This window comes from Lytechinus pictus, unplaced genomic scaffold (assembly GCF_037042905.1).
Source record: "Lytechinus pictus isolate F3 Inbred unplaced genomic scaffold, Lp3.0 scaffold_19, whole genome shotgun sequence".
NCBI lineage: Eukaryota > Metazoa > Echinodermata > Echinoidea > Temnopleuroida > Toxopneustidae > Lytechinus > Lytechinus pictus.
This window is the reverse complement of record NW_026974140.1, coordinates 16,306,659-16,325,438: the sequence shown is the minus strand read 5'-3', so window position 1 is coordinate 16,325,438 and position 18,780 is coordinate 16,306,659. Positions and strand designations below refer to the sequence as shown.

At 35.5% G+C, this 18,780-nt stretch overlaps 1 protein-coding gene across 1 annotated transcript in view; it reads left to right on the top strand.

The window, feature by feature from the left end:
- Window positions 1-9,339, top strand: part of LOC129260454 (transcription initiation factor TFIID subunit 1-like) — a 53,803-nt gene extending 44,464 nt beyond the window's left edge. Inside the window, exons 28-35 of the mRNA XM_064114638.1 lie at window positions 1,277-1,375; window positions 2,343-2,435; window positions 3,270-3,422; window positions 3,940-4,059; window positions 4,638-4,815; window positions 5,238-5,441; window positions 5,669-5,751; window positions 6,131-9,339. Coding sequence (XP_063970708.1) covers window positions 1,277-1,375; window positions 2,343-2,435; window positions 3,270-3,422; window positions 3,940-4,059; window positions 4,638-4,815; window positions 5,238-5,441; window positions 5,669-5,751; window positions 6,131-6,640 — 1,440 coding nt within the window. The 3' untranslated portion in view covers window positions 6,641-9,339. The remainder of the gene's footprint in view (window positions 1-1,276; window positions 1,376-2,342; window positions 2,436-3,269; window positions 3,423-3,939; window positions 4,060-4,637; window positions 4,816-5,237; window positions 5,442-5,668; window positions 5,752-6,130) is intronic.
- Window positions 9,340-18,780: the final 9,441 nt, after the last annotated feature.

Sequence of the window (18,780 nt, the reverse complement as noted above, 5' to 3'; positions counted from 1 at the left end):
TTGCATGGTGATCCTAAAATGATCTTCTTTACTTCATCTTCTGTAGCAAGATCAAAGCGTGACAGTGGCTCAAAATCTTTTTGACAAATGTCAGTGGCTGGATCTGAATAGGAATGAGGCTGCACATCATCTAGGCTCCTATGAATCTTTCTTATCTTTTCTTCAAAGAACGAAGAGAATTTATTGGACAGTGCTTCTAGAGAGTCATAGAAAGGAAGAGCGGGTAATGGTATACAATACATGCTCAAAAGAGTGTGAAATACTGTATACATTTTTCTCAAATCCAATGTTTTATTCATAATTATTCTGGGGTAAGTTGGAACATTTGGAACATGTTCCAACTAGCCCCTTCAATTTTGTTCCAACTAACCCCGGTGGCCCCTGTGACATTTATAAGCTTAAAGCACAAAATAGGACTTCACCATGGCATATTAATAACCTTATTTTGTAGCTTGGTACAAGTGTCTATTATACCCCCAAACTGGAATGTTTTATCTATAAACTTCTCGGAGATAATAAAACATTTCTGAAAGAAAAAAAAATTACTCAGAAGGTGAAAAAACAAACTTTACCAGGCTTGTTGCACATGTGCTGTCTGTAATATGGTGGATGGCTATTGCTAATACCAATAAATAGAGGGCAGTATTGCATAAATTTATTTTGAGGTTTTAAATACAATGTTTCAACTTACCCCATGTTCCAACTTACCCCGATCTCCCCTAATCATTGCACAATCTGTGTTGCCATATTTTCATAAATCACATTTTGATGTTGTGAGGAAGATTAAGTTCATTTCTACATGCTAGTGTGCTTCATGAAGTATGGTAACAAAAGTTTGTGCTGCAGGCGTATTTCTCCCAATGAAGAATGAGACCGTATATGCGCCATAGGGTCTATGAAAAAATACCTGTTATAGCAAACTCAACCCATCTCCAAGGGCAATTGCTGCGACAGTGAGGTTAATCCAGTTACCCCTGTTCAAGGGGACAGCAACGGATGTAAAACTTTGGATCTACTACTACTCCAACAGGTTAAGCAGAACTCCCACTATTGAAGTACCTTGCACTTTGTATCTTTCATAGCAGCTTCTCCCACATTCCCAACATTTTGTCCTTGGTGAATATGGAGATTAATGATGAAAATATACTTGCAAGATTCCTGACTGAATTTTGGTAAGGTGCCTACAGTAGTAACTCGCACTAGTTTCCCAGTTGACATATTTATGTGAATCAAATTTTGCCAATAAACTTAATTTTTCCTTAATTGTTCTTTGCAGAGACCCAAGCAATCAAAGAACAGGCGTAGAGCTGATCCTCAGGTCATCATGAGTGGTATCTTAGAGGAGATCCTGAATGCAATCAGGGAATTACCCTATGTAAGTCAACCTGATTATAGGTTATGCATGATTTTACGCATGACTAATGACTCTGGTTTAAGGACAAGCCAACCCTAACAAAAAGTTCCTTTGAATAAAAGGAGAACAATCCAACAAGCATAGCACTGAAAATTTCATAAAAATTCAAAAAAAAAAAAAGGTTATGACATTCTAAAGTTTTTCTTCATAGCACAATAAAGTTTATATGCCCATCCAGGTCGGTATGCAAATAAGGTCACTAATCATGTCAACCACTATTTATTTTGTATTTCATTATATGAAATGTGAAATATCTTACTTTTCTCCTCATTGTCATGTGAAACAAAGATTTATTCCTCACTGAATATGTTGAATTACCATTGTTTTAATATTTTGTGGATCAGTCAAGTTTGCCATTATTGTAAAATTTGACTTATTGTATATCATAAAAAAATAGTGAGTGATGGACATATAGACTCTCTCATTTGCATATCACCGAGTTGTGCATATTACTGTTTTGTGAAAAATAAGTGAAACTTTTAAATGTCCTAACTTTCTTATTATACATCCGATTTTGATGAAATTTTCAGTGTTATGGTTGTTTCATTTTTCATTATTGATTAAAAAAAACATTTCTCTGGGGTGGACTTGACCTTTAAGTACTTAATCAGATTTTGATTCCCATCTTCTAAAATTGATATTCAATCTTTGAAGATTAACATTATTGATGATTATTCTCCTTTCTTAAAAACAAAGAAGTGATATCACTAATCCTAAGCAATTAGTTCTAATAAGCATTGATTCATGAACTCCATAGATTACGTGTAAACATCTCCATCAAGTAACAATTCATTTCTTGTGTAAAATATAGTCCTTGGAACTATGTTTCCACCCTCCCCCCTTGATAGGGAGATTGCTTGAACCCTTTCTTTTGCAGGTAAAGACTTTAATTTCTTCTGATAAACATATTTTTTTTTTTTTGTTGCAGACTCAACCATTTCATACGGCTGTTGAAAAGAGGAAGTTTCCTGATTACTACAAGATTGTCAGCAAACCTATAGCACTCCAAACTATCAGAGATGTAAGAATTTATCATCAAACATGTATCCAAAGTTTGCAAGCTCATAACAAAAATTGAAATTCATATTCTAAAGAAAAAAACTTCAACTCACAAGAAAGGTTGGATTTCTAGTTTATCAAAATTTAAAGAGCTATTCTGATTCATATCTAATGTGTCAATCACTTTCAGGAATTGCATAATGCATGAATACAAAGAAGACTGAAAACATACAATGACTGGTACCTGTTTACAGCTGTTTTAAGGTCCCCATACTTTTCTCCAGTTAAAGAATGATAACTATTTGTTACATCATGTTGGGTTGAATTTGTGTTTCAACCAGTTTCTCTGCAGTTTCTCTGCTATATCTGCTAGTTTCTGCATTGTACAAATGGTACTCAAATCCTTTCTCCCTCTGTGTTATTAAAACCCCCATTCCACAGAGAGCAAATCCACTGAAAGACCATGGAACATGTTTGATCTTTCAAGTTTATGACAATTAACTTATATTGATCTACTAGGTCTTTCACAATTTCTGACTCTTCTTTCAATGGGTTTCATGGTCTTTTGATCTCCAAAACTGAGAAAGCTCAAAGCTTTTTTTCAGAGATCTTTAAGGAAAACGGTCTCTAGGGGTCTGTCAATGAACTTTCAAGGGTTGGCCTTAGTCTTTCTTTGACATTTTGTTAGTCTAATATTTTGGGAGAGACCACTGGAAGACTGCTGAAAGCTAATTGAAAGATATACATATAGGTCAAGTGTGCAAAAACATAGAGTACTGTCTTGCCAAGGGAAATAAGTGCCTTGGTGGGATTTGAACCTTTGAACACCTGTATATAATCATGTCTTTGATCATAGAATGTTCGCAAGCACCGGTATGCCTCAAGGGATCAGTTTGAATCAGACATTAATCAGATTGTTGATAACAGTATCCTTTACAACGGAGAGATGAGTCCTCTTACTATGGTCGCTAAGAACATGCTTCTTATGGCACAGAAGAAGATGCAAGAGGTAAGTGTTTGTGAGAAACAGAGAGACGTATGTCTATCTACGTATCCCATAATGTCTTTAATAGGGTATACCTGTGAATTTTGTATTTTTACATTGGCTTCTTGGGTGCAACCACACTTTAATCTCATTATATACATGTATAGAAATCTCAATTTTGAAGAAAATGAATAAATTTTGAAATTAAAGTCTACATTTCGATTTGCAATGTCTTTCTTGAATTAATTAAAATAGTTAGGGATTTCACTGTGCTAATTTGAACAGAGTATCCCCCCTCTCTTTCCATCAGGTGCGCTAGTGGGTGCAGTCATATACATAGTTATCCGTGTACAGTACATGTCACCTTCTGAAGAATTTAGTCAGTTCATCATTTCTAGTGATTCCATTACCTTACAACAAACACCAGTTCTTATCTGGATTATATAATTAGCTTTTCACAATCACTTAGAGACAGTTTTCTCCATTTTTCTGCTTCACATCCAGAACTAAATGTTGTATTTTTAATCTTCAAATTCTGCAGAAAACTGACAAGCTCTCTCGGTTAGAGATGGCCATCAATCCCCTTCTAGGTGACGATGATCAGCTTGCTTTCTCATTCATCCTTGATAACATTCTAACAGCTCTCAAACATGTACCAGAGGTAAGGAAATTAATATGTAATCTATAATTATATAAATTCACAGGATAAGACCCCTTTACTTTGAATGTTTTGTTCTTTGCTTAAATATGATTGTATTTTTTAATTCAGAGACATCATAATGACCCTTTTGATAGCCACAGTGCTCAAATTTTAGAAACTGAATTTCTTTGTTTAGGATTTAGCTATTGCATTGCTTGACAATTTCATGTAAGTTAAGTTTGTCTAAGCATTACCTCCCTCATCCCCCATACTATGAATTTACTTGTTGTCAGAGTCCCTGAATCTTTTTATACAGTTTGCACAAGCTGGGGCCTGTTCATGAAAGGACTTGTCACATGCTTATCCTACCGTGGTAATATTCAGACACCTCACATCTGACAACTTATCAGATGACAGATGTTGATGAAACATTCCCCTGTGTAACTAATTTTGTCAAACTCATTTAGATAAACTTATGTAGGCGGTGTTGAATCATGGATTTTCCTAAACCATGGGACATAAAACAGTCATTTACAATGAACATAATGTAAAGCATTACCAACACCTTTAATTTTAATTTTCGCTGTATTTTTTTTCAGTCCTGGCCTTTCCACAATCCTGTGAATCCTAAGAAGGTCAGAGATTATTACAAGATCATCAAACATCCCATGGATCTTGAAACTATCAGAAAGAACATCGCTAAGCATTACTATCATTCATCAGAGGAATTCCTCAAACATGTAGAGCGTATCCGTGACAACTGCATCCAGTACAATGGTAAGATGAAGCCTAGTTTATGGTATCTACAGCCTTGAGAAAACGCTTTGTTTTTATTATCATTTACTCTTTCGCAAAACTATCAAAAATATTTGTTTTATCTTTATTGAAAAAAATGAATACTTCGAAGCTAAACGTAAGTATTTTATCTTTGGTAAAATTGTTTTATGAGTGTTGTAGAGAGAGCAAAAACTTTTGTTGTCTTTCTGATAGACTACATATCAGAATATTGCAAACTTGGTAAGGAACCAGGGACTCTATGAGTGATTTGGATATTGAGCTGGTGCCGTTCAAAGTGGCTGTGGTACATTGGATTTGATGTTAATGTTCAGTAAAAGTCATATTGAAATGAATTAATGCTAGAAAATGTATCAATCCACAAGATTAAGTTTAATTACTCTAATTTTGTTTTATTTTTGCAGGCAAGGAGAGTCAGTTGACATCAGTGTCAGAAAAAGTCTTGGAGACGTGTAAGAGTAAACTTCTAGAGAATGAAGAACATATCTCACAACTAGAGAGAGACATAGCACTCGCCCAGGAAGCTGTTCTTAAGGGAGCTGAGACAGAGAGTCTAGGAGCTGCTCCTCATACACCAATGAGTGGTGTCAATGATGATAGTATGCAAGGTAGGTATTTCATAAGGTACCCCTTGACAGCACCACTTTACTAAACAACTTTTGCTATCATTTTTACTATCACTCACACATGATAGATATAAAGTCATATTGATGATAGAATTCCACTTATATATTGTGCTTACAACGTTGCTGATGTCTTGATTGTGTTTCGTTCAGTTTTTAAGTCCATTTTGACAACTCGTTAAAATGAATATACTTTCATCTCTTTTATCCAGGATATGAGGATAGTCTGGCTAGTGGTGACAGAGATGGTATGGGAGACTTGGAAGGAGACTACATTGATATTGAAGGAGAAGATGTGAGTAGCACCCAGGATTACATGTTGGCTAAATTCATTTCACGTTTGAGCATTTACAATTAATTGTACCATGTTGAACTCAAGATAAGTATCAATGTATTGCAGGTAGTGATATTAATTGTTTTATTCCTGAATGAGAGAATCAGGTATGGTTGGAACCTGGTTGAGACTAATATATTGATGGTTTATGCTTTGTACACAATATATGGATTGAATAAAAATTGTTGAAATTGAAATACTTTGAGAGTATCCTGTTCCAACAGAAAAAACTAAGATTTAATTCAGTATCAGTTGTTCACTTCAAACTTTGGTGTACTTTAATTCCATATGAAGATATATCTGAATGATAATATTTTGATTTGTATGATCTGTTTAATAGAGTCGAACCATGGAAGGTTTCCATGATGAGAGCAGTGTCCTGGTCAACGATCTCCAACTTACACCAGATAACAGCGAAGATGATGAGGATGACTTCGAGTTTGATGACGATGAGAGCAAACAGGCTCCATCCCACAAGCTGAGTGATGAGGAACACGATGAGGAAGATGAGGATATGGGAGCATCGACATCGATGTCGGCCTCAATGATGATTGGAGGAATGTTCGGTGACGAGGCTCGTGCTGCAATGTTTCAGGATGATGATGATTCTAGGAGTTCAGTTTGGATGGAAGAGGAATCAATGGATGTCAGAGATAATAGACTCTCACTTTCACAATCATTGGGACTAATGAAGTCAGATATAGGGGATGAAGATGAGGAGGAAGAGGAGGACGATGTCAGGGAACAAAGTATAGATGATGTTAAAGAAGATGGAGATAGTGAGGATAATAATGAGGATGATGAGGATGAAGATGATGATGACATGGTAGATCTTGAAGAAGAGACATGAAAATATGATCCACTGTGAGTGTAGAAGGCAGATTAAGGAAAGATTATCATAAAGGACTTGCTTGCACATGATGTCGTTTAATGATATCCTGGATATTTCTGTTACACATTTAGCCCGAAAAGAGGTGGGTTATTTGTACCCATCTCACAGCCGGATACCGTCCTCCCTGATATCTCGGCCTTTGATCGCGAGAGCGCCGCAAAAATTTGCACAGTGGTAGTGTGCGGTAAAATCTACAAGGCTGTATGGTTAATTTTTTTTCAATAATAATATTTTTCATTTATTGAATTAATTATGCTAATTTATGCATGAAATGAAACATTTGCTCTCATCAACTATCATACGACCCCAAAACTGCTAATTTTTAATTCACAGATTATTTGTAGGATCTCGATCAAATGTACTTTTAAAAAAAAATTGGTATTGCAATTTTTTTCTTATGTATTTAATTGTATTTTTAATTTCTTATGTATTTCTTTGTTTTTTATTGTTTTTTCAAAGAAAATTGATTGACTTTTTGTTTTTTATTGTTTTTTCAATGGAAATTGATTGACTTTTTGTTTTTTATTGTTTTTTCAATGGAAATTGATGCAGACTTAATTCTGATCATAAACGACAAAATTAATTAAGTTTAATCAGTAAAAGTAGAAATAATGATACACTATGAATTTTGGCTTAATACACAATTTGCATTGGATTTGTACATAAATTTACGTTTTTGAGCAGTTTTGGGTCTGGTATGCACTTAATTTCGTAACTGCATACCCAGACATCGCAAATTTGGTCTCAAAAGTTAAGGGAGATTTGAAGAAAAAAAGTGGTATGGTTGAAAAATTTTGTGTGGCGGATTTATCGTGAAAAATAAAGAGGGGGCGGAATCTGCGCCCCCCTGGCCTTTTAAGGTTAAATGACAGTGGTAAATATCCAACAATTCAGAACGTCCAAAGTCTGAGATGTATCCTCTAGACTGTTACAACTCTAGCTTTGCTTGACTTTCAATGGAGTCCATGATTGTATGGCAGTTACTCCAGAAGCATTTGTTCCTATGGATAGTCAGGTAATCAGGTAAAAATAAAACATGTTCTTAAAATTAACATCAATATACATATTACTCTCACATTATTTTGAAGTAGTCTAGAACAATTCTGTTATAAACAAATGTCAAACTCCCTTTTATGATGATGCTTTAATTGAGATTAAAGTTTTCTTGATGGAAACATCATACATATTGGCTGTGCCTGATACTGCAGTGTATCAAAATAGTAGAAGACATCAGCTGCACAGGCCTCCATTATAAAATCACACCAGTTGATAATAGTTAGCTTTGAGAATGATCATTAATTATAAAGAAAGTCATTGTTCTTTACAATTGCAAATGTAATAGACTGATCAAAATGGATTACACATCTGTACAACTGAATTAGAGTTGAATTTAAAGCAGACAGAATCCATGTAATTATAGTAAAAATTATCCTTGGTAGAACAGGTTGTCAAAGTATAGTCTATTTCTCATGAATTGTGGAGTTTTTTTATCAGTATGGATATTTGAATTTCATTTTAAATGAAAGAAGAAGGCATTCAATGTAATTCCGTAATTTTCAAGAGCATTACTAAAGATGCAAAACAAAATTTACTGTTGTGTTGAAAGAGTCAAAAAGAGATACAAAATTGTTTTCATACTCTCAAAGAAGATCGATTGTAAGTTATCTCATGTTATTAAAAAAGATATATATATTGTATTCATTAATCTAATATTTGAATCGAGGCCCTGTGTTGATTACTAGTATTCCCACTCATGAACTTTGCTGTTTTGATGGGATTTCATTCAACTTTTTATCAAGCTTTTATGCTTCTCATAACTCAACACAAACAGAAATACACGCAAACCGAAATCCTTGTACTATTTTCTTGTTTGCTGCCACCTTGTGTCTAATTGAAACTCATCTAAACTTGATATTGTGGCATGCACCTGTTAGCAGTGAAAATAATTATCTGATTCAGCCATGAGCCAAGATTTGAGACCAAGTCTCATCTTATAGATGGTGACATTTAAGGCAGTTAGTATCTTTGCCCAGGATTGAAGATCAAACTCACTCATTCAGCTGCTAATTCAATCATTACTGCGAACCCATACTAGGTCAACTTGGAACAGCCAGGACTTCAGAAGCCAAATAGTCAGTTACTCTTTAAAGATGTCTATGATTACCAAATAAGGGTACCCCAGTACCTTTTAACAATGCTGCTCTGAGACACCCATGTAGTCTGTACGCTGACCTGGGTGCATTATGGCAAAGTGTATGGTGGACCTAGATTAAATGTCTTCTAGATGGTCAATAACTCCCATTTTGTCTAAAAGTTAAGGATTTGTTAACATACCCTAGGAAGATATAAGGCATGACTGTTATTCTGTCCAAAGGATTTCTTTCAACAATAGATCGCTTTAAAAGGTGTTCCCTAGACTATGTAAGCATTTAAGGTTGATGTTACTTTCAGTCTCAAAGTATAATCTTGCCAAGAATTGTTGATCTGTCAACAAAGATTCAAAGTTACTTGCCAAACTTTGGTTACTGGTGGATGGTTCATTCCTGTGAGAGAATAAACCTGTATCGCATCTTTTTTCTTTATGGAATGAAAACGATCTGAAAGACTTAATCTAAATAAAATGTTAACAGAATGTTCTGTCAAAGATATATTCTTTTTTTTTTAAATTTGAGGGATTTTCTAGCCTTCAGTGATCATTAATTCAGTCAATAAGAGATGAGAAAGTCAACCAATGTTCTCCAATTATGGATACAGTCATTTATTTGAATCATGTTTGTGCATTTCCTAACCATTGATCTCCCCCCCCCCCCCCCCATTGAAGTTATGTGCATGGATTGATGGACACATCTTCAGAGATTTCATGACCTGTTTTGTAAATGATGTAAATATTATAATATATGTAGATATTGTAAGATTAAATATCAAACCTTAAAATCATCATTCATTTTCCATACTTTCATTTACCCAAAGTTTGCCATTTTGAATATCTATGGAATAATGATATCTTGTGAAGAATGAATATTTTTGCATGCGAACTTCTGTGACTGGCATGTCGAAATGTTGAATTAACAGAAAAGGTGATGGTGATAATGATGGTGATGATGTTGATGACGATGATGGTAATGGTGATGGTGATGATAATGGTGATGATGATAATGATAATGATAGTGATGATGATGATGATGATGGTGATGATGGTGATGATGATGGTGATGATGATGATGGTGATGGTGATGATGATGATGATGATGGTGATGGTGATGGTGATGGTGATGATGATGATGATGATGGTAATGGTGATGGTGATGATAATGGTGATGATGATAATGATAGTGATGATGATGATGATGGTAATGGTAATGAAGATGATATAATGGTGGTCGCAATACTAAGATGACATTCATTGGCGGATCCAGGGGGCACAGGTGGCCTGTACCCCCCTATTGAGAGGCAAAATTGAAATTTGTAATGTAAAAATGCTGTTAAAACAGAAGTGTGCCCCCCCCCCCCCTTGTTGAAAGTGATTTTTTTTTTTGCTTGTCAAATATGTCCTCTTGAAAATGTGCTCCTTTTTTTGGGGGGGGGGGGATCCTGGATCCGCCCCTGATGACGCTGGTGATGGTGGTGGTGATGATGGTGACCAAGGTTGATACAGGAAAAGTAATGTTAAAACGAAAGTGGTGATACGTGGGGCTGGGTTTTAGTTATGAACTCGGGAGGAGGAGGAAGAAGAAGAGTGGTGGTGAGGAGGATTATTATGATGATGACCAAGGACTTCAAGGTTGATACAGGAAAAGTAATGTTAAAACGAAAGTGGTGATACGTGGGGCTGGGTTTTAGTTATGAACTCAGGAGGAGGAGGAGGAAGAAGAGTGGTGGTGAGGAGGATTATTATGATGATGACCAAGGACTTCAAGGTTGATACAGGAAAAGTAATGTTAAAACGAAAGTGGTGATACGTGGGGCTGGGTTTTAGTTATGAACTCGGGAGGAGGAGGAAGAAGAAGAGTGGTGGTGAGGAGGATTATTATGATGATGACCAAGGACTTCAAGGTTGATACAGGAAAAGTAATGTTAAAACGAAAGTGGTGATACGTGGGGCTGGGTTTTAGTTATGAACTCAGGAGGAGGAGGAGGAAGAAGAGTGGTGGTGAGGAGGATTATTATGATGATGACCAAGGACTTCAAGGTTGATACAGGAAAAGTAATGTTAAAACGAAAGTGGTGATACGTGGGGCTGGGTTTTAGTTATGAACTCGGGAGGAGGAGGAAGAAGAAGAGTGGTGGTGAGGAGGATTATTATGATGATGACCAAGGACTTCAAGGTTGATACAGGAAAAGTAATGTTAAAACGAAAGTGGTGATACGTGGGGCTGGGTTTTAGTTATGAACTCAGGAGGAGGAGGAGGAAGAAGAGTGGTGGTGAGGAGGATTATTATGATGATGACCAAGGACTTCAAGGTTGATACAGGAAAAGTAATGTTAAAACGAAAGTGGTGATACGTGGGGCTGGGTTTTAGTTATGAACTCGGGAGGAGGAGGAAGAAGAAGAGTGGTGGTGAGGAGGATTATTATGATGATGACCAAGGACTTCAAGGTTAATACAGGAAAAGTAATGTTAAAAACGAAATTGGCGATACGTGGTGTTGGGTTTTACTTAAGTGCTCAGGAGGAGGAGGAAGAAGAAGACGAGGGAGGAAGAGGAGAAAAATAATATAAAAAAGAAGACGGCGAATAAAAAGAAGAAATATTCATATCATAGTCGCATGTAGACCATGATTTTATTATCTGTGCGTCAAGTGTAATCCTATCCGGTTATTTTATGCGCTTTACTGTTTGCATATGAATATCACAATCAAAATCAAAATGTGTTCATCATTGCACACCTATTATCGTTATTATGACGGGAAACAGAATGAAGTCATTCAATATTATGAATACATAAGTTTTATTCAGGCTGACGGGTCTTGACGAAAGAGACAGAAAGAGAGTGGGTGTGGAGAGAGAATGAGAATAGAGAGAGAGCCTTTATTTTAAAGTATACCATGTATGCTTTCAGTAAAGCTTTCTGCTAGATGTACAGTATATCCACACAAAAAAATCAACAATAATTAACCTTGTGTGGGTAAGAAGAGCAACAGCCTTCTGAAACGAGCGATTTACGAGCAAAAATAAGACGGTGACTTTAGGCGGGATATATAGACATTACATACACGCAGAGAGAACAGACGTCAGCAAATCCCCTGCGTTGCCTCCAGTCAAATAAATATTATTTTTGAAATGTAGCACTTTCGTATCATGACAAGGTCCCGACATTTGCGATGATATTACCTTTCCTCTCGGTTTTCCTCTCTTTTAACCACAAATCATGAGATTTAGGTAGTTAAAAGGGAAGGGAAAAACCGCTGCTGATACTTGTCTTGCGGAAGTGTAGGCAGCACGCTACAGCGGAAAGGTCTGGTCTTTCTCCGCCTGTGGAGCCGGGAGCAAGAGCCGAGGACAGAGCATTGATCGGAAACGTGGGTATTAGTGTGACGGTACACGCACCTGCTCCCCACATGCATGCGAACCATGGCACGATTGCTCCAGTGTATGAAGATAAGCTACGTGGCGCCACTAACTACCGTAGATGTAGAAGAAGTGGATAGATGGTTCTATAAAACAAGAAAGGAAATACGTTTCATTTAATGATATTGCAAAAGAAAAATGATACAAATAACAGCGTTTGAGATATATTGATATATGTAGTTGAAATAACAGTGAAACTTTTTATAAAACTTAAGATAATACATAAAAATGTTAAATACTGCACTTTTCTCAATTAAAAACAATCTTGACACTTGAGAACATTCTAGCATTACTTTTCTTCTCACGTACTCTTTATAGAGATATCTAGTTCCTATTCAATCGTATAGAAATGTTATTGTAATGAGCTGTAGTAATAAGAATAGCAACAGCGTCCTATTTAATGGTTCACATAATAAACTTGAACTGTAATGGGGCACATAATTATCATAGCGTCTTTCGGATTTTTTTTATTTTTAATTTTCTCTCTTTTGCGAAATTGATTTTTGTAGGGGTTTACTTCAGATATTTCGGTTAAGCAAAAATCGTGTAATTTGTCAATGCCGATATACTTCTACAAGAATACTTCCATGTGCACTCCCCTCATTCTATCTCTCTCTCCCCCTCTCGCTCTTTCTTCTTCTCCCTCTCTCATATCTCTCTCCATTCTATTAGGTCACTCATGTTCGCTTAAGTATTTCTTCTGATCCTTTTTTTTATCAATCTAGCAAGCGTTCTCAAATTTCTTTCTCTTTTCACCGAAATATATCAAAGCATGTCGTCTTACGTGCGCGCAGTCAAATGAAATCAAGCGGACCATTGCGCGCGATTTTCAACTAACCCTCGGGTCTCTTCTGTATCATGCTTTCTTCCTTAGACCCCCACCCCCGATACGCATTCTCTCAATCTCTCTTGGCATTAGTAACACACAAGGCTCATTCCCGACTCTGCTTTGGGACTTCTTCAATTCCCTCCTCTATCCTTTTCGCTTGCCTACCCCTTAATGACCAAAGAATCTACTCGCAGCAATTTTTTTTCATCTCTGTCTCTCTGTACTCCTTACCTCATAGGGATGCATGCAGAGCAGACGAGAAAACCATCTTCGCTCCATCCCAGCTCACTCTATTCGACACACTTGGTAGAATACATGGCCCGAGGAAAGAAAATTTCTGTTATTGAGCCGTGGTAATTTGAATTCAGTTCCTCGCAGTTGTGTTAACTTTTTTTCCCATTAGGATGCCAGAAATGGTCCTAAATACATCTGCATAAGAATAAGAACCGTATCATACCCAGTTTTAGGCTTCAAGCATCTTTCTTCGGATGCCTTTATCCTTTGCCTTTATTTGTCTTTGTTTTCTTTTGCAAATCATCTTATAACTGCACCGCATTTTTTTTTCTTTGGCACCGAGGAGATCATTTCAGTTCTTAAGACATGAACTCAATAGGTTTATGAAATGTATTTTTCACATTCCTCGGGGTATCCAACTCCGTTTCTAATTCAATTCTTTATCCTCCAAACTTGAAATGAATAAGCGGCTTACAAGGGAACAACAATTCTTTTGAAGTAAGAATAACTCAACGGATGGAGTTTTATGATCAAGCCCACATGGGACGATGCTCAGCTATCTATCACTTGTGAAAACAAAACTAGATTCTTGCTTTGATGAAGACATCTCCCAAATAAAAGCCTCTCATAGTAATTTTTGGTACGAATCGAAGATATCAAAATTGCCTTATCATAATAAGTTTAATAAAAACCCACGCATAATCCATCACACTTCATGTACAAAATTTTCATTATTTTTATGAAAAGAAGTAACATAATATTATTTCAAAAGAAGACTTATTCATTTAACTGAATGTAAATTGTTTGTTCATTGATATTACTGTTTGCATTGAAATTAAACAATTCAGTGACTGAAAACTTGAAATTTGGAAATATAAGGACCTAATATTTATTGTTGTTTAACAATAGTTTTTATGCAAGAAAAAAACACGAATAAAATGGCTAGGGCAAGTATTCTGAACTGGGGTTTAATTTTAAAGTCTCGTCTTAAGTTGTGGATTCAACTATGGCATTGTGACACTTATCTCTAACATTTAGAGACTCAATTATTGCTTTTAGCGCCCAATTCATTCATAAGTCTGGGAATCGATAATACTTTTCTTCGCAATTAAAACAAGACGAAGGAATACTCTAAAAATGAGAAATATACAATAATGTAAACAACATTTCGACATTTTAGCTACTCATAATTATCTTAGCACAGAGTTAGACCATGCATGGCTTACGTTAAACTAGACTTCATTATACGGGACAAGAGATAGAACGTCTCTAACAATATTTACAACAGAATTGCGGTTAAGTGTATTTTACCAGTTCTTGAACTAAAAAAAGGATAACTATACGGTAAAGCTTACAGAATGAAACAAATATCTCTGCATAAGGTATTTAATTATTATGCTGAATCAAATACACTTAGTTAACTTTTATTCATGTTTATTATCATTCATTGACTTCAGGTATGAAGCTATGTGCATGAGATGTAAGCTATTTCCAGTCAGATATGGAGAAACAATTTCTAAGAACAATAACAACTAGAAAATTATATTTTGCAATTTTGAAAAGCAAACAGTTAGCTTTCTGTACATTACTCTGCGTTATGAATTCATTTCCAAACAATCCATTTTGAAGGTATCGTCACTTCTTCTAATTTTCCTTTTATTCAAAGACTGTGTGATAGTCAAAGAATATGCTTGCTTCTAAGTATAATATCGCAAATGATTAATGTTTATAATATTGGATAAAGTTCAGTTTCCTTATAGGACCTATAGCTTGTTTGATTTTAGTAGGATATCTTCATACATGTTTTTGTTCTTTTTACCATGTTAGATTAATGGAGTGGTAGTTATAAGATAATGATTGTTTGACGAGAGTTAAAAGCTCTGATCATGGTTAGGAAACGATTAGGTTGGTAGAACGGACAGGGGGATTAGTAATGATGAACTGCGAGGCTTTTCAAGTCATTACTGAAATGTCATCCATCGACAAGAAATGAAAAACCGCCAAGGGCAATTTTAGCGCTTTTGTCGCAAAATACGCTGCAGAATGCATCACTAGATAGCGGACGATAGAAGCTCGGTGTCGGGTACGCAGCGTGCAGTGACGCCGACTGAACCGGCTATACATCATCTCAGTTCCCCGTTGGCCTCTCTCGTACGTGACTGCGCGCTCTTTTTGCCGCCCCAAAAATTGTTCATCGCTATAGAGATGATCGTCTGCATCTGGAGGTATGAGATGAGAGTACAGATGCAAGGCAGACAAGCACTCTTACGCATATTTAGCCGAGTGCAGGTATGATAAGCACGTAGATGATTCAATGTTCCCATCTTCACCAATAAATAAAACAAGAGCATTTGTGTGAAATTTCAAAGAGTGTAGTTGGCCTGTCTTTTCCTTGATGTCTTAATTAACTACCGGTGATACCAAAATAATGCTGGCGAAAATTAGCCTATTATTCACGGCTAGTTTACGAGAATGCATCACAAAGTGTTCCTATACCCAATAACTTGAATAAATTTTTGATGGCGCAGCAAAATCGCTGTTTGTACTCCTAACTGAATGATACAATTTGTGCATCCTTTATAATGAATCAATATGAGGGACCATGACTTGGTCATTAATTATGGATAGAACAAAATAGAATTACATTGCTCAGTGGAGGGAGGAAGGATGTCAAAAAGAGTGGAAGACAATATTGATGTTATAATCATCCTGTCAAAGATAGGCCTATACCTCTTACAAATTCAAACATTGCTTTATCTTTGAAAAGTAAGTATTCATTTTTTTCGCATGACTTCGCGCCAAGTCTTGTTTCTTTCACACTGTGTCTATAGCAGACGTTAGGGGAATTCTTGCTCGAAGGAAGTGCCATCACAGAGGAAACCAAATCCCAATCAGAATTATTTTTTTTTTTTAGCAATCTATTTATTTATTCATTTATTTATTGATTTATTCATTCATCTATTCATTTATTTATTTGTTTGATTGATTGATTGGTAGATTGATTGTTTGTTTGTTTGTTTATCTATTTATTTATTTGTGTCAGGTAAGTTGACGCATCGTGTTCTGATGGTTCTGACTCTCGCTTTCAAAAAGAGGATCGCGGGTTCGAATCCCAGGCATGATGTGTATTCCTCCAGAAAGCCACATTGTGCTGCACTCAACCCAGGTGAAATGACAGGATAATTCCCTGAATGCACTGAGTGCGACTGCTCTAGCCTTGTATCTTCAGGAAATGGCGCTGAAGTTCAATATTATAATTATCATTATCATAATCTGGTTATCATGTTATTAATATCCATATCAGGATATTTTCCCCAAAACTGATCAGTAAAATTATGATTAGGGTCTACCGGAAATGGTATGTTGTATTGTAATCATCAAGGTAAAATATATTTCATTTTATATCATTATTACAACACGTTTTAATTTATGAGCATGTTCTTGATTAAATCTTCTTTTATTTTTTTAGGTGTATTATTTCATTATTTTCAGCAACTCGAATAGACTTTTTGTTTGAAAGGTCAATTTGCATATTAAATATTTTGATCGATATTCCAATTACTCGTCAAAATATAATATTATGCGCCTTGGGCACTCTGCAGAGTGGATTTGGCGCATTACAAATCACATACATTATTATTATTATTAACATTATTATAAAGGATATCCCTAAAATAGGTCTGTATTCTTATAATATTCCACCTTTATTTCATAACATTTTCTAAGTTTGGGGTTTAATTATTGTTATGAACACAACAATTCTCAGTGAATATCTAATGAGTTTGATATACGATTCTTGCAAATTTATGGCGGGCCTTTTTTAGAAAGACGAAGGTTGTAGAGCTTTGTACAACCTAAGTCATGACTCAGTCTTTGCCTTGCCTCTTCCATACATATAGAAGCTCAATGTCAATTTTCTAAAGCAAGGCAGGTGTTATGATGCTAGTCATGGGTGGTTTATATACTTCCCGGGAGTCATTTAGTAAACAGAAAGGGGGCTTTGTATTAGAATACGACATAAGCAGCAGCATTTTAAGAGGAGGGACAAAGTTTAAATGAAATCAACGCTTTTCAGAAGTATGCCATTTTAGGCATACAGACATTAGTAATTTTACGTATGATATTAACATATTTTGGGGAGTTGCTCTTTTTCCTCAAACAAGATAAAATTTTATATAAACATATATCAAAATTTATCCTTTGCTAGATGTTTTATACACAATCCTCATACATAGTGTTAATCTCATGTTAAGAGGGGCGGATCCAGAATTTTCCAAGGGGGGAGGCGTTTGGCAAGCCAAAAAAAAAGGTTTTCACTACAAAAATCGAGATCATTTTGTTCTAAAAAAAAATTGACAAGCAAAAAAAAAAAATTCCCTCATTTGCATATGCATGACATATTCCCCTAAAATTATTTTCTGTGCCTCTAAAGGGGGGGCACAGACCGGATGTGCCCTTACCTGGGTCCGAATGAATAAAATTATGGCAATTAATACTCAGTTTTGCTTCGCCTTCTGAATTTTACTTTGATTAATAAAAGACAGCGGTATGTCGAGGGGATATAAAGGACATTCCCTATACCTTTATTTTATGTTTATATTACTTTCATAATGAAGAATATGTTCCCATCCCCTCCCCCTGATCATCTATTTCCGTGGCACATAATACTCAACAATGAATAATCTAGCGGTGACAATACTTCCGTGAATGACCCGATAATTTTACTAATTAAATGAGTCGTTTTAATTCGATAAATTGACTCGTTTATGTTGTAAGCCATCGAATCATCCAAGTGCTTGCCTACCCATGTGTTCAGAATTGATTGCAGAAAAGGACAGTAACATTTTTGTCTTGCATGCAATCGTTCTCATGAGCCATTATTTCTCATTTCCATCCCAGGACAAAAATGTTTTCATCCGAAACTTCAGTCGATAGTCCTATTCTGTCACAGAGCGTGATTTTTGTAGGTGTACGATATGAAAATCGTGTTGTTACAAAGAGTTCTGTATAAATTGATACATAAATCAGGTCAATTTTTTATATTACATAAAATTTTATTTCAGGCATATAGTAGACAAGCGAGGTTGTGTTTAGATGTAAACATTAAAAAATATCTAAAAGAAAAATCGAATGAAAATGTTTAAGTTTCATGACCTTTAAGAAAAATAAAATTTATAAGATTTGTCTTATGTAAATAGGCTGTAAAACACTTGTAAACATATGTATTTCTTTACATATTTGTATAGACCTGTGTGGGCATAATAAATACCTTCTTTTTATTAATTCTTTAAAGCTTTTAAAACAATAAGATTATTTTAATTTGACTCTTTTCTATGAGACCAAGGATCATGCAAACTTTGCTCTCATTCCACATGTTTTTTTTGTGTGTGTTTTTTACTAAAAGACTGCCATGCATTGAATATATAAACCAGATAATGATGGCAGATATTAGACCAAGTTTTGTTTG